The sequence below is a fragment of the Orycteropus afer genome, unplaced genomic scaffold (assembly GCF_000298275.1).
Source record: "Orycteropus afer afer isolate SDZICR_OR568_19922 unplaced genomic scaffold, OryAfe1.0 scaffold00074, whole genome shotgun sequence".
NCBI classification, from domain to species: Eukaryota; Metazoa; Chordata; class Mammalia; order Tubulidentata; family Orycteropodidae; genus Orycteropus; species Orycteropus afer.
In genome coordinates, this window is record NW_006921661.1 from 10,916,744 (window position 1) to 10,933,301 (window position 16,558).

The following is a 16,558-nucleotide window of genomic DNA, read 5'->3' on the forward strand; positions in this document are numbered from 1 at the left end:
AGGACAATGTTTTGTATAGTATGTTATGCCAATTGAGCTTGATGTCCCCTGCGACTATGGTCCCAAGCCCGCAGGATCAACTACTTGGTCCCTCTGGGTAGCTGGCTGTGACCAAGCAATGACCATAACCTTTGAAGGGATAGTTCTTGAAGTCAGTGTTTGAGATTTGGTGTTTCTCTGGTTCTCTCTGGTTAACTAGCCAGTGTATCCTGTATCCTGTATCCTGTATCTCAGGTGAATCAGGGAGCTCTGGTGGCACTAGTGCCTAAAACATTTGACTGCTAACCAGAAGGCTGATGGTTGTTGCAAATGAAGTCAGTTCCTTTGAGAAGAGATTTGGAGCTCTCTGTTTTACGATCTGCATTTACTTCCAGGCAAAATTTTAAGCTAGTGCTCTGAAGTTTACTCTGTGACAGTGATATGCTTATCTTTGAGTGAGCCTCCTGCTTTTGCAGCTGAGTGCTTGGTGAAGGGGTAGACAGTAGTAGCCTCAGGTCTTCTTGGCTTGCCTCTCTCACTGCTGTCTTATGAGCTAGAGGCAAGGGCAGTTGAGGTCTCAGTATTCTCAGTGGCATCAGATCGGAAGTAGAGCCTCCATTCCATGAGTGGGGGCTGGTTGGAAGAAAGGAGCCCCCAACTCTTGGACATATTCACCTGGGACTTAGCCTTAGCAGCAGGTAGCTGGGGGCAGGATGAGAAATAGTAACATCCTGCCCCTTCCTAAAGATACCCCTCTGAATGGGAGCTGGGGAGAGAGAGGTCCTGTATTCTTTTGTTTTTTTCTCCATAGTTTTCTTGGCTTTAATCTTTTTTTTTCTTTCATTTTTTTAAAAAATTGTGATTTAGATAAAAGTTTACAGAGCAAATTCACTTTCCATACAGCAGTTCATACACACATTGTCTCATGACATTGAGTACAATTTCCCACAATGCAACAGGTTCCCTCCTACTTCCTCCCAATAGTTACCTCTTCCCTGTGTCCACCCCTCCATGTACTCCTGCCCCCTGAGCTGTCTCCCTGTATATACACAGCCCTTCTTTCTCCCATGATTATTCTCTACAAGGAGTGTATCTGCCTCAGTTAAATGTTCAACTCATATGCCTGTCTTTTGCTTGGCTGGAAGCCACAGGTATGGGTTCAATTCCAGACCTGAAGGGCAACTGGGGGCCATAGTCTCAGTGGTTCCACCAGGCTCTATCGGACCAGCAAACCTGGTCCCACCCTTTTTTTTTCCTCCAAATGATTTTGAGTTTTGTTCCACATTGTTCCTCCCTCCCTATCCAGGATCTCCTACATAGATCCCCCTCCGAGTGGTTGACAGTGGTAGCCGGGCACCATCTAGTTCTTCTGGTCTCATAGTCATATAGTATGAGGATTGCATGGTGTACCAGTCGCTTGGACTAATTGTTTCCATGAATCTTTGGTTTTCTTCATTCTTCTTTGCTCTGGATGAGGAGAGAACCATTGTTGCATCTAGATGGCTGCTTGCAAGCTTTTAAGATCCCAGTCCCTACTTGCCAAAGTAGGAGGTGGAACAATGTTTTGTGTAGTATGCTATGCCAATTGAGCTTGATGTCGCCTGAGACTATGGTCCTGAGCCCACCGGTTCAACTATTTGCTCCCTCTGGGTAGTTGGCTGTGGCTAAGAAGTGACTACAACCTTGTCCCTTGTCAGCTCTACTGTACACCTGGGAATTTTTACAGAACATACAGATACACTTGAAGAACCATTGTCTGCCAACCCTATACATGGTCTTGGGTAAACTCTCCCCTGCACAGACATACCTAATAGTTCAGCCTGTCCATCCATCTATCCACCTGTGTACGCATGTTTGCCTTCACTCACAATGCAGTATTGTATGTGCAAAAGCATTCTTCTTTGTTGTCTGTACCTCCCATGTACCTCTCTATGTCTTCCTCTTCCTCAGTGCCACCGTGTTGATCACTCACATTTGATACATTGCCCTTCTCTTCACCCAAATCAATACTTAATCTCTACCTGTCTAACAGTGTTCCCTATTCTTGACCTGTATTCTTGACCATGTGAGTATTGAGTGGAATTTTCATCTTGCTGTGCTGGGAATGGGGAGTAAAGGAGCAGGTTTTGGTTCAAATGCCATAGTTTCTATTCTTGCTGTGTTTTGGTAAATTTTCTTGAATAAATGTATCTTCATTAGCCTTATATCCTTAGGACCATTTCTAGAGGCTTTAAATGGCTGTTTTATTGAAACATAAATTTCACAGTGGGCTGCTAGAGCTTCTCATACTGTCATGCCAGAAGTCCCATCTAACCCATTAATTTGTGTAAGCATTCTTTCCCATAATGTGATCTGTCCCAGTGTTGTGTATTTATCCTATGTAAATGTGGCAGTATTGACCCTAATTAAGAAGATAATGCCTTATCTCACAGGAAATTATTTCTAATTAGTGATTTATTTCTGTCCTCTTCTCAGAAGACAAACATTCCCCAGCTGGTAGTCCTTGGCTAGCTTCGATTCGGTCCTCCTGATAGTTTACAGGAATGGAGGTGCCAGAATTTTAGTCTTTGCCATCCTGTTCAGGTACCTGGCAAAGCTGCAACTTTAGATGCTGCCTCTAGGATTTGACCTGTATCAGTGCCCAATGTCATAGCCTGAGGACATCAAGGATGATGCTGTGCCATGGACTGAGCTTTCTCATCAACCCCACTTGGATTCACTGTACCTGCATGTGTGCTGAGTGCTGGAAATACAGAAGTAAGAGGAAAGGTGAAATTGCTTCCTTGAAGGAATTCCTCTCTGGTAGAAACAGCAATGCAAACAGATGAAGATACTATAGTGTGATAAGTGACTACTGTGAGAGTCACAGAAGAACAAGGTCTAAGTTAGCTTTAGTTACATACAGTCACTGATCTGGGTCTGAAGAGGTGAGCAGGAGAAGGAGAGCATTCTAGGTGAACGAATATCTTGTGCAAAGACATTGGACTTTACAGAGTCTGGTAATTTCAAGTAACTCATTATCATTGGGTGTGGGAGGAAGTGAAAGTTGATGTCCTTAGAAAAGCAGATAGGGGCCAGCCCAGAGAAGGTCTTGCATAAGAATGTGAAGTTTCGATTTTAGATAGATGTAAAGTTTTCAAAGTAAAAATCATAAAGTACAACAGAAAGGACCTTAGACATCAGTAGAGCACAGTACCTTGTTTTAATTCTGTTTGTCTCTGATTTCCTAACAGATGGCCTTTATATAGGAAGCACTCAGGAACTGGTCATCTTCTATCTCCTCTATGGCTCTCATTTACATATCTAATAGTGGATCCTGGGGTTATATATTTTTAGTGTCTTTATATTCTTATGAGATATTAAAAAAATGTAATTAATAAATAAGAGCTTATTTTGTGCCAGCCACTATTAATTCTTTATGTGAATTAACTCATTTAATAACCAATCACCCCTCCAATAAGGGGACATTAGGAGGTTTGCTACTACTTTTATCTCCATTTTACAAAGGATGTACATGATACACTTAAAGGAAGTGGTAGAACCAGAATTCAAACGCAGTAGTCATTCTGACTCTGGAATCAAGCTATGCTGAATTCAGACTAGGGTAACCCTTGGGTATTTAGCTGAATATCTTTGTTTTATATTGGCTGGCAATTGGGGGCACTTTTCCTTCCTTCTGTTCGGTAGATATAATATGCACTGACTAGCTATTTTAAGCTAAGCACTCTACTGGGTATTGTAGGGCAAATGCAAGTAAGACACATTCATTCAGTCATCTAATAACCATATATCCTGCTCTGTGCCAGGCCCTATGCTTGGAGGTGGGCTCACAGAGCTCAATTAATTATTCATTTAGGTGTCTTAGAGATTATGCAAGACACTGGGTAAAGAGATAAATGATAAATAAAATACAGTTTCTATTTTTGGGTTGCTTAAGGAGAGTAAGAGGGACATAATTAAATAGTAGTTATAGTATAATGGGACAAGTACTGTCATAGGTGTACATATACCCTGAGAACTAAGGGAGTAAGTAGGATGGAGCAATTAACTTGCCTGGGAGAGGTCTGGAAAACTTCATAGAAGCGGTGACTTTTTTTTTTTTTTTTCTCAGCAGACAGAGGGAGAAACTATTTTTTTTAATGGAGAACCATGTACAAAGGCTCAGAGATATGAGCATGATTTGTTCAGGGAGTCTGAAGTGGCTTGATGTGTTTGGAGTAGGGGTTGGCAAACTTTTTTTTTGTAAAGGACAGACAGTATATATTTTAGGCTTTGTAGGCCATACAGTCGTTATAACTACTCAACTCTGTCTTTATAGTACTAAAGCAACCATAAGCAATACATAAATGAATGAGTGTAGCTATGTTTCAATAAAACATTATTTATGAAAACAAGCAGTGGGCTGCATTGGACCATGGCCAGTTTCCTGATCCCTAGAGTATAAAGTATCTAGTAGGGAGAGAGAATGCTAGGAATGAGAGTGGGAAGTCTATGGGCCAGACTGTAAAAGGCCTTTAATGGCAGGCCAAGAGGCTGGGCTTTATCTTGTAGGTAATTTAGAGCCATGAAAAATTTTAAACATGTGGTTTGATACAATTAGATGTGTACTTTACAAAGGCCGTTATAGTGACTACTATGGTAGATGGACTGGCAGAAGTGAGACTAGATGCACAAAGATGAGTGAGAAATAACTGGCTTGTTCCTGTCCTTGTGCAACAGCTTCTGATCTCATTGGGTACAAATACTTCATCCCATGAAATCCATGTCCCAGAACTGTGTATATACAGCATTCAGAGCTGTTATAACTAAAATATGGGTCCTTGCTAGATGTCCTCAACAAGAATTAAGAAGCTGCTCATATCTGGGGTAGGTGATTTGTGGATTGTAAATATTGTGTGTGAAGAAAAGCAAGAATGAAGGTGGTGCATTTTAGCTTGAAAGACATGGAAGAGAGGAGCAGTGACCAACAAGCTTGGAAAGAGGAGTCATGGGTTCTAAGGAAGAACCCAGAAGACTTGCTGTGATCCATGCACCCAAAGTGTGCCATTCCTCTTCTGGCTCTGTCAAAAGATGGAGCTGGGCCTGGTTTGTGGGAATTCTAGAGAGAACTCTGCTCGCACCCGCACCCGTTCACTACCACTTGATACTTGGGATGGAGTTGTGTGTTTTGTGCCACTGCCAAGGAGATCACTTTTCTGAGCTCAGAGAGCTAAATATACTAGTGACAGCTGGTCCTTTGGCTCTTTGGAGAGCTATTGAGTTGCAGCTCTAGCCAATGCTACATTTCTCATGGTAAGGAAAGAATTTTAGGGAGCCTTCTTAGACCTTCCTGAGGGAGGAGATGCTTGTTCTGAATCTGAAGCAGTAAATCTTTGTGGGAGCCAAATGCTGCCTTTTGTTTTTGTTTTTTGTTGCTTTTAAAATATGTGTTAAATCAGACTTTAGCTATTAGCTGTATGTGAGATAGAATTCAGAGTAAGATGTGGTAGTGCTCACTTTAGTATATTGGTGTGGTAGTTATGTTTTTGTGTCAACTTGGCTAGGCCTGGTTGAGTGGCTGGGCAGCTGGATGTAGTATTCCCCATGATGAGACTGGTAATCAACTCCATGGTGGAATCTACTGGGAGCAACCTTAGGGAATGTGGTCTGCTTCCTGTATATAAGCAGAAGCCTTGGGGAATGGTCTCTAGCTTATGGCACACTTGGACCCTGAATGTAGCTGTGTCATTGTTCAGCAGCCTGCCATGCTCTGCCGACCTTGGGACTTACAATGGACTTGAATTAATGGCCTGCCATGTGGTTTGGTAACATTGGGGCTGTGCCTTTTTACTTGTCAACCTTGGGCTTGGTAGCCTCAGCAGCCAGCAGCTGTCTGAGTGAAGCAATGCCTCTAGCTTCAGTGGGCCGGGAGCTAGAGGCAGAACTGAAGCCCAAGGCTGAGGGGCTTTCACCCAGCCCCTAGAGCCTGGCACTTTGAACTTGGACTTAAAACCTCCAAACTATGAGAGAATAAACTCCTTTTTGTTTAGACCATCCCATTTGTGGTATATTCCTGTCAGAGCGGCACCAGGTAACCACAACAATTGGATAACAAAGTTCCAGCTCATTATAGCATTCTTGTATGCTATGTTTAAGTCTGGGTACCTGGAACCTTTTATCAGGGGTGTGTGATTTGGTAGGAAAGATAGACACATAGTAAGACGATAGATGTATGCACAAGGGCTGTGGAAGCACAGAAGAGCACATTTTCAGGAAGTTTTTCCTCTTACTCTCCTGTCCATATCGCAGCCTCCTTCAAATAATAATCATAACAAACATTTGAATTGTGCTTTAAAACTTACAGTGTGCTTTTGTGTATGCCAAGAATCACAAACGCTCTGCCTCTGAGGGGCCAGGGGCTATCATAACAGAGATATCAGTGCTGTATAAATACAGGTGCATGAAGCTGTAGGAGCTGTGGTGAACTAGAGAGCTTGTGCCTCTTCTGAAAGGGCAACTGCTGCTCCACTCTGGCAGACTGCTGCTTTGCAGACTTACGAACTAAGCAGTGATGTCCAGGGATAGGAGCTTGGGGGCTCTCTTTATATCCATGGCACCGAGTCCCCCACCATGAAGCTGCCCCCAATTAAAATATATGTATTTTTTGATATAGACAATTGATTTTTTTTCTTAATTTTAAGTTAAGTGGGAATAAAAACTCTATTAATTTGCAACGGGTAAGAAAAAACAGTGTACTTGCTATATAAACACAACCGTAAGGCAGGCCCCTTAGCCACTACCCTTCCTTTCTGATCAAATGGCAGCCCTTTAGCCTCTGCTATATAGAAATTCTAAAGTTGTCGCTGGAGCTCAGGGTTGTTAGAGCTCTTGATTTTTTTTTTCCTTTTAAAGATAGCCTGGAAAACTGGACTTTTTCAAAACATTTTCTGATTTTTAAATGTAATTTCAACTTTATAAATTTCTCTTTGGGCCAGCAAAAGACATATCCAAAGGCAATTTATGACTTCTGTAAAAGTATCTCATTAAATCCTTATCACATCTGAGTGAGAGCTATTAGCCTTCATTTTGAGGGGAAGATAGGCTCTGAGAGGCCAAGTAGCTTGCCCCAAAGTCACACAGGAAGTAACTTGCCTGTTATAGATTCTGAGCTCTTTGTATTTATAGTACACTGCTTTTCTGACTTGTCAGGCCTGATTGCTGGCAGCCTCACTTCTTTGTTCTCTTAACTGATTCATTCCATTCAGCATCAGGCCCTTCCTCTAAACAGAGCTTCTATCAGCCCATGTTTCTCGGTTGATACCAACTTCTTATTGGCCTTGTGTTCTGACCTGTGAAAATGGCATGGGAGGTAGAGGCAGGCATCTGGTCTCCTCTAACTTCAAAAGGCAGAAGAAAGATCTAGATCAATAGCCCAAAGCTGATTCCTGTGAGGTGGAAGTCAGACATGCCTCCACCTTCCAACCTTTTTACCAATTCTGACACCAACCTCCCTCCTGTGACAGTCTCTGCTTTGCTGATTCATTGAAATGGCCACACAGAACTCACAGACCATACTCACAGTTAAAGGGTTTATTAGGAAAGTAACAAGTTACAGTTTAGGTTCAGGAAGCTCAAGATACAGTTCTTTGGTCAGGACAGCCTTTTCTTAGCAGCTGTGCCCTAAGCACATCTCTCTCTGGCCCTTGGCCCATTGACTTGGCCTCTGCCCTGCTCAGGCAAGTATTAACAAAGTTTTTTTTAGCTGTGCTGATAAGTGCCTAGAAGCACACCACTCCACCAGTAAGCCTAAGGCATTTGGCTGCTAACCAGAAGGTTGGTGGTTCAAGCCTACCAGCTGCTCCATGGAAAGAAGAGAAGGCAATCTACTTCCATAAAGATTTACCACCTTGGAAATCCAATGGGGATTGCTATGAGTCAGAATCTACTTGATAGCCATGAGTTTTTTTTTGTGTGTTTTTTTTTTTAGTCTTAGATTAATAAGGTCTAGGTCAGAGGACCAAGGAAGGGTATATCTTAAGGAGCTGATTAATCAAAACTAAAATAATAATGAGGATTGCAGATTTGATCTGTCTAAAATATGTCCAGAACCTACCAAAAAAAAAAAAAAAAAACAACCCAAAAAACTCAAACTCACTGCCATTGAGTCGATTGCGACTCATAGTGACCCCTCCTTGGGTTTTCGAGGGGGTATCTCTATGGAAGTAGGTTGCCCAACCTTCCTTCCAAGGAGTGGCTGGTGGTTCAAACCCACCAGCCTTTTGGTTAGTTGTCAAATGACTTAGGCCTTACGCCACCAGAGCAACAACAACTTATCTCCTCCACTTATCTCCTCCTTTTAAGCCACCATTACCTCACGCCTGGATTATTGCAATAACCATCTGACTGGTTTCCTTGCATCTGCCCTTGTACCCTTATAGTTTACTTCTCAACACAGCATTCAGAAAAATCGTTTTAAAAATGTGAGTGTGATTATGTTGCACCTCTGTCCCAATCCCTCCAATAACTTCCACCTCAGAGTAAAAGCCAGAGTCCTTATAATAGCCTACAGGAGCCTTTAAGATCTGGATTCCTGTTGCTTCTCTGAGTTCATTTCCTACTATTAGCACCACCTCACTCATTTTCAGCCACACTGGCTTCCGTGCTATTTCTTGAATGTATCAAGTTTATTCCTATCTCAGAGTCTTTGCCAGTTATTCTGTATTCCTTTTTCCTACACTTCCTTCAGCTGTTTGCTCAGATATCACCTTTTTTAAAGAGACCTTCCCTGACTCCTCTAATTAAAATAAACACACTGCCGTTGAGTCATACCCAACTCATAGTGGCCCCCCTCCTTGGGTTTCCGAGGCGGTATCACTGTGGAAGTAGATTGCCCAACTTTCCTTCCAAGGAGTGGCTGGTGAGTTTGAACCGCCAGCATTCTGGTTAGCAGTCAAATGCCTTAGGCACTATGCCACCAGAGGTCCCCTACTTAAAATAGCAAGCGCCAATACCACTACTCTCGGCACTTCCTATTTCTCTTTATTTATATTGTCTCTCTCACCCCAATAGGATGTTACTCGATGAGGACAAAGTTTTCCTTTTTTTTTTTTAACTCTGTGCCTGGTGCACAGAGATCCCCACTTGACTCATAGCAACTCCTCCTTGGGTTTCCAAGGCAGTATCCCTACGGAAGTAGATTGCCCAGTCTTCCCTATATGCCTGTCTGATTTTTGACTGGAAGCCACAGGAGTGAGTTCAGTTCTAGACCTGAAGGGTAACTCAGGACTATAGTCTCAGGGGTCTCACCAGCCTCTATCAGACCAGCAAACCTGGTGTTTTTTTTTTATGATTTTTAGTTTTGTTCCACATTGTTCTCCCACTCTATCCAGGATCTCCTGCACTGATCCCCACCCCCCAAGTGGCTGACAGTGGTAGCAGGCACCATCTAGTTCTTCTGGTCTCATGTTCATATAGGCTGAGGATCACATGGTCTGCTAGCCCCTTGGTGTTTTTCTTCTTTTTTGTAAAAATATAATGCCTTAGGTCTTTATTGATGCTATAACAGAAATACTACAAGTGGATGGCATAACAAACAGGAATTTATTCTTTTACAGTTTGGAGGCTAGGAGCCTGAATTCAGAGTATTAGCTCTTGGGGCTGAGTGAAGGCCCCTTGACCTTGGGCTTCAGCCCTGCCTCTTGTTCTAGGCCCACTGGAATTAGAGGAGTCTCCTAACTCAGGCAGCTGTTGGCTGCTGAAGCTGATGAACCCAAGATCAGCATGTAAAGGGGCACAGTCCCAAGATCATTAGGCAACATGGTAGGCCACCGGTTCAAGTCCAAGAAGAACCCTAAGATCACCAGGCAATACAGCAGCCTTTTAGTTCAAGTCCAGGAACTGGAGATGAAGATTCAGCCAAATGCAGGATCCAAATGTGTTAAAAAGCTAGAGACTTTTCTCAAAGCTTCTCCATATATACTGGAAGCAGGCCACAACCTGAAGGCAACCCCCCTTCAACTAACTAGGTGCTCACAGCAGATTCTACCATGGAGGTGATTATAGTCTTATCATGGGCAATGACTGCATCCAGCTGCCAAGCCACTCAAAACCAAGGCCCAGCCAAGTTGACACACAACTTTAACTACCACACATAATATAGAAAGAAACATTCTAGATAATCGAGGGACAGCAACATTTGCAGTGCAGGAAAAAAATTTGGACTTTGAAGTCAGTACCTTAGTTTAGAATCTTCATACATCACTTACCAGGTGTAACCTTGGACAAGTGTTTCAGCTATCTAATGCTCCATAACAGACTTCATGTATCTACAGTCAACATTTGTTTTGCTCATGTATCTGCAATATGGACATGGCTCAGCAGAGACAATTCATGTGTCCACTTGGTGTCAGATGAGGTGTCTCAAAATCTGGGGGCTGGAATCACTTAAAAGTTTACTCATTCTCGTTTCTGACATGGAAGACTCAAACGGCTGGGGTTCCTCAGGCATATCTTTCTACTTCTGTGTAGTCTTTCCCCATAATCTCTACAAATTGGTGGCTTCTGAATAGCCAGACTTCTTAAATGTTGACTCAGTGCTATTTAAGGCATTATGTCCCAAAGAGAGAGAGCCAGAAGAAATCTACATTGTCTTTTCTAACCTAGCCTTTGAAGTCATGTGATATCACTTCTGCCACGTTTTGTTTGTTAGATGGTGAGTCTCTAATTTTGGCCTATATTCAAGGGGAGAGGAGTCCACCTTTTGTAGGAGGTGTATCAATGAATGTGTGGATATGTTTTAAAGTTAACATAGCAATAATTTAACCTCTCTAAACCTAGAGCATGGTCATGTGGTCAGAAGTGACCAGTCCCTGGAGAAGGAGATCATGATTGGTAAAGTGGAAGGTCAAAGAAAAAAAGGAAGACCCTTTCTCTAACAAGATAGATTGACACAGTGGCTACAACCATGGGCCTAAGCATAGCAACGATTGTGAGGATGGCATAGGACTGGGCAGTGTTTTGTTCTGTTGTACATAGGGTTGCTATGAGTCAGAATTGACTCGATGGCACACCTGACAACAATAACAAATCTAGAGCTATTTGGGGCAGATTTCATAATCTCCAAGACTATTACTATCCTTATTTGTAAATTGAGTGTGATAATTCATTGGTGTTAAGGATTAGATGTGGAGGTTCTATGAGCATATTGCTTAGTGTAGAAATAAGTTTTTCAAAATTGTTAATTCTTCCTCTCCTTCCTTCTTCAAGCTTATTGAATTCCAGTTAACTCTCATTTGTTATCTTTCCAAAATTAAAAAATAAGCAATATGAGGAAGGACTTTCTTACTCATGTTTTTATTTTTCGAGTGGAACATATATCAAAGAAGAAAAGGCAGTCTAGCTGGCAACCAAGTAATATGTGCATAGGGGATCCATGAGTGGTGTGATGTACTCGTGCATTGGGTAGCTGAGATGTGCAGTGGAGAACTAGAGTAGATGGCCTGTGTGTAGATCTTGGTGGGCTGGCTCCCAGGCATCTCTTTTGACTTGTATGCCTTTCCCTTACAGTTCTTGAGAGAAGATCTCAATTACCATGACCCAACCGTGAAACACAGCACGTTCCATGGTGAGGATAAGCTCATCAGTGTGGAGGACCTCTGGAAGGCATGGAAGTCCTCAGAAGGTAATAGGCAGTCTGGTTGTTTAATTCTAATTGCTGGACAATTGACAAAAGAGAGAAGATGAACAGCGACTTGGCTTTAACAGCACATTAATCTAAAATGATTAGTTAAGGTCAAATTACTGAAATGATTTCTGTGTGTAGTCAATGAATAACACTGAATATAATCACCATTCTGGGAATGGGAGAAAGTGCTTCAAACAGACCAGGCCTCTGAAATTGTTCTTTATTAGAATGCTTTCTGAATCCCATTGTAACTCTTTCTTCTCACCCTCCCACCCACATGGGACTCTCTCAGCTTGTACTACTTCACCTCCAATGATAGGAAGTTTTCTGGCCTCTGAACTAGTCCCTTTGTTTTGTAGCTCCCCACTTTGCCTCATCTCTGCTGAGTTGGAGATGATTCAAAGATTGGGTAGAAGTACAGATGGAGTCTTCTCTGCTTCAGGTTATATCGCCCAAGTTGTATGAGGAAAACATGTTTCCTCAGCTTCCTCTTCAACTTGGTTTCCTGCTTGGGAACACTTTTGTTAATGTCTTTCTTAGATCATGGCTCCTAGAACTGGATGCAGAAGTCTGGGTGTGGTTTGATCAGTATAGAATTGAGCAGAGTTGTCAACTTCTTGGTTCTAGACTCTGTGCATCTGCTAATGCAATCTGATTAGATATTCTTCTGACTCATGTTGAACTTACTGTTCATGAAAACTTTTAGCTCTTTTTTATGCATAAAACTGCTAAACCATGACTCGCTAATTATTTTCTTTTGAGCATTTACTTTGGAGTTCTGAGTGAGAGAGCGTGTCTAATTGTGTGAGACTTGACAGGAAATGAAAAACAGGACTTTAGCTTCCTCTCCATTTGTATCTGTGACTAGAGTTTCCTTTGATGCCAACAAGATTAGAAGCAGTCTCTTCCCACAGTCTCTTAGTATAGGTCCTGATGCTAAGAAAGTTAGATGTGAGTGACTAGCAGGGTGATAGTCCCTGGTTTTGCAGATAAGGAGCCTAAGGCCCAAAATTGTGAAATTACTTGTTCATTGTACTCACATGTAGTTAATAGTAGAGCTGGGACTTAGGCCTGGGTATTTTGTTCCCTGTTGTTGTTTGTTGTTATGTGCTGTCGAGTCGTCTCTGACTCATAGCGACCTTATGTCCAACAGAATGAACTACTGCTGGTCCCCGGTCCTGTGTCAGCCTCACAATCCCAGCTATACCTGAGCCCATCATTGCAACCACTGTGCCAATCCATCTCGTTGAGGGCCTTCCCCTCAAGCATGACATCCTTCTCCAGAGAATGGTCACTTCTGAACATGACCAAAGTAGGTGAGACGAAGTCTGGCCATTCTTGCTTCCAAGGAGCTTTCTGGCTGCACTTCTTCCAGGACTGATTTGTTAGTTCTTCTGGCAGTCCGTGGTACTTTCAGTATTCTTTGCCAACACCACAACTCAAAAGCATCAACTTTTCTTTGGTCTTCCTTGTTCCTTGTCCAGCTCTCACATGCGTAGGAGGCAATTGAAAATACCAAGGCTTGGGTTGGGCACACCTTAGTCTTCAAGGAGACATCTCTGCTCTTCAGCACTTGAAAGGTCTTTTGGAGCAGATTTGCCCAGTGCAATAAGTCATCTGATGTTTTGACTGTTAAGTCTCCTGATTTTTTTTTTTTTTTTCTTTACTTACTTATTTTTTTTGGAACATTTTATTGTGATTTGGGTGAAAGTTTACAGGGCACATTACTTTCACATTCAACAATATATACGTATTTTCTTAACATTAGTTGCAATTCTTTCAATGGGATAGCACTCTTTCCACTTCCTCCCTGAGTGCTTCCCATTTGTCCCTCTTTCTTGCCCCTTCCTGTCCTCTGAACTTTGCAGCCAATTCCTTGTTGTTGTTGTTGTTATGTGCTGTGGCGTCACCCCGACTCCTAGCGACCCCTCCTTGGGTTTCTGAGGAGGGATCACTTTGGAAGTAGATTGCCCAGCCTTCCTTCCGAGCAGTGGCTGGTAGGTTTGAACCTCCAGCCTTCTGGTTAGCAGTCAAATGCCTTAGGCACTATGCTACCAGAGCTCCCTAGCCAACTCCTTAGTGACTATTAAATAAATAATAAAGCTTATTTGTAAATCACAGCTGCTCTGAGTAAACTGAATGCAGAGCCTCTAATACAGTGTCTTTCCATTTTTTGAGCTGTGGTGCTCATTTTCCAGAAGAAACCTCATACAAAACCCCAAATATATCAAATAGATGAAAGCAGTAAGGCTCCTGATTTTTAAGAGTGGATTTCACAAATAGGAACTTAAAATGAAAGGTGGCAGAGAGAGCCTTTTCTAAATGCTCCACAGAAGTAGCTGGGAAGGGAAAGTGACCAAGAGAGGGCAGAAACAGAGTGTTATGAATCATAATACTAGAAAACAGCCCAAGACATTTTTCTGGTAAGAACTTTATTTCTGGACCCAGCAACTATTTGGAACACTTCCAGTGTGTTCTAATTACAGGAAGATGTAAGACAATGGAGTGAATGTTAGGGGACCCATTGCTGATGAGCGGAGGAAAACATGTCAGTGCACAGTGATATAGTTCACAGCTATATGTGAGAGATAAACATCTATCATTTTAGGATTTACTCACTGTGTGTCATACTTTGTGGTTTCTCAGACTAAAAGTAAGAATCATCCTGTGTCCTATTTTCCCCAATAATTTGCTTCATTATTCAGAGTAAGGCATTGTCTCTGGAGTGATGATTTCCAGAGCATGTAATTTTCTGGCACTGGCCCATATTGGCTGGTCTTAGTTTAGCTAGATGATGTAGCTGTCCACAGTGGTCATTTGTGTTCAGAACATAAGCTGGCTAATGTCAGTATCATCTATGTGGTTGGTGTTGTTGACATTTTCTAACTAATGTTGGGAGCCAGTCTTTTCTCTGTGTTACTTAGATCTTAGCAGGAAAGCCTACTAATTGCTGCATTAGTCAGCTCAGGACTTTAATAATAAAACAACAACTCAAAGAATGACTGTAGCATTTATATAATGGTTGCTATGTCAAGACACTGTTTTGAGTACATTACATACATTAACCCATTTATTTCTCATAACAACATTATAAAATGTGGATATTATTATTGTCCCCATTTACAGATGCAGAAAATGAGACTGAGAGAGATTAGGTAATTAAATAAGGTAGAAATGAAGAAGCAGGCCTGAGGAAGGCCCCCAAACAAGAGCAACCCCAAGGACCCATCTGCAGATTAGAAGACTGATTATCTCTAACGGGTTGCTGTCTGATGACTTGGCCTCATTCATTTTTCTTTCCTAAGTGTCTTTGCTCTAGAGTCAGAGAGGTGGGGAGTTAATCAGATTAGCATAGCTAGGCTCACAGACCTATACAGAGCAGTGGTAGTGGGAGTGTGTGTATGTGTGGGGTGGTGGTGTTGTGATTTGCAGTCCCTCCAGGACCATGTGAGATGAGGAGAGTGACAGTTTGCTAAAGGAAGAGATGCTAGGTAGATTTTGTAGAATCCTTGAGAGATACAAATGTTTGCATATTTGAGCCTATGGAAAAGGAGTAGTGTCCTTTTGTGGTGAGGGATGGAGAGGGATTAACCCAAGAAGATTGACCTCTACAAGATGGCTTTCGTTGTTCTAAACCAAGTACATCATTGTTTCTCCTCCCCCTTCATGGACATTAGGTTATAAAAGATGTCATATGCCACACAAGGTATATTTCATAAATAATAATTTCTTCTTTCATTTCTATGAATCAAAATACTTTAACTGTCAATTTGTGATTTTAATTTAATGATATGTTTCCAGCTAAAAGGAAAAGTACTTGATATTCTAGAGGGCCTATGAGACTTTATCATGAGAACATATTTATCTTCAGTAGGCTTTTGGAAATAATAAAATAAGTGTAAGAATCTCCAATTCTGTCTGTGTTACTCTTGGGAGCATAGGATTTTTCTTCAGGAGGCAGTGGAGCAGTGCTGGAGAACGTTTTAAGAGAAAACCAAGCAGGACTGGCCTCTCTCTGTTGACACAACACAGGGGGACGGGATGGCATAGTATTCTTTGTAAACCGTTTTAAAAGTAAGATCAACACGAAAAAGTTGGCGCCCCTTTTTGCTTACATAAACTCGGTGACAGACATGTTTATTCTATTGTTTAGCTATTAAATTTTTTTTAATTGTAGTAAGTATATAAAACAAAACGTTTGCCATTTCAACATTTTTTACACATACAATTCAGTGACATTAATTATGTTCATGTTTTACAACCATCACCACTATCCATTTATCATCACTCTTAACAGAAACTCACCAAAATCAATATAAAACCCAACCACATTGCCATCAAGTCAATTCCAACTCATAGTGACCCTATAAGACAAAGTAGAACTGTCTCATAGGCTTTCCTAGGCTATGAATCTTCACAGAAGCCACATCTTTCTCCCATGGAGTGCTTGGGGTTTTCCAATTGCCAAACTTTTGGTTAACATGCAAGCTTTAATCACTGTGCCACCAGAGTGCCTTCAACAGAAGAAACTCAGTGTCTCTTGATTAGCTATTTAATTTTGCTGAGTGAATCTTCATGTCATTTAAATACCTCAGCCATTAGTTGCGTGCTTCTACATTTCTTGGGAGAAACATACAATTGGCTTTGTCTTTCCCTTATATTCTTACAGTTATTTTTTTTTTTTATGATAACAAAACATTTATCATTTATCACAGTCATTTTTAATTTATTTTAAATAGTCACTTGAGATAAAGGGCCTTTCTTTTATCTCTGTTTAATGAATGAGGAAACAAAACACCTCTCACTTTATTTCCACTACCAAGTCCTGAGAACTCTGCTTCTTTAATGTATCTTGCGTGCATCTTCTCTGACACTGCCTTATGAAACTCCACTTCATCATCTTTTTTTTTTTTTTTT

The 16,558-nt window shown here is 41.6% G+C and overlaps 1 protein-coding gene across 1 annotated transcript in view; it reads left to right on the forward strand.

Annotated features, from left to right (window-relative positions):
* The window catches only part of STIM1 (stromal interaction molecule 1), a 254,115-nt gene that overhangs the window by 176,371 nt on the left and 61,186 nt on the right, over positions 1 to 16,558 (forward strand). The window contains exon 3 of the mRNA XM_042780950.1: positions 11,524 to 11,638. Within this exon, the coding sequence (XP_042636884.1) occupies positions 11,524 to 11,638 (115 nt within the window). The remainder of the gene's footprint in view (positions 1 to 11,523; positions 11,639 to 16,558) is intronic.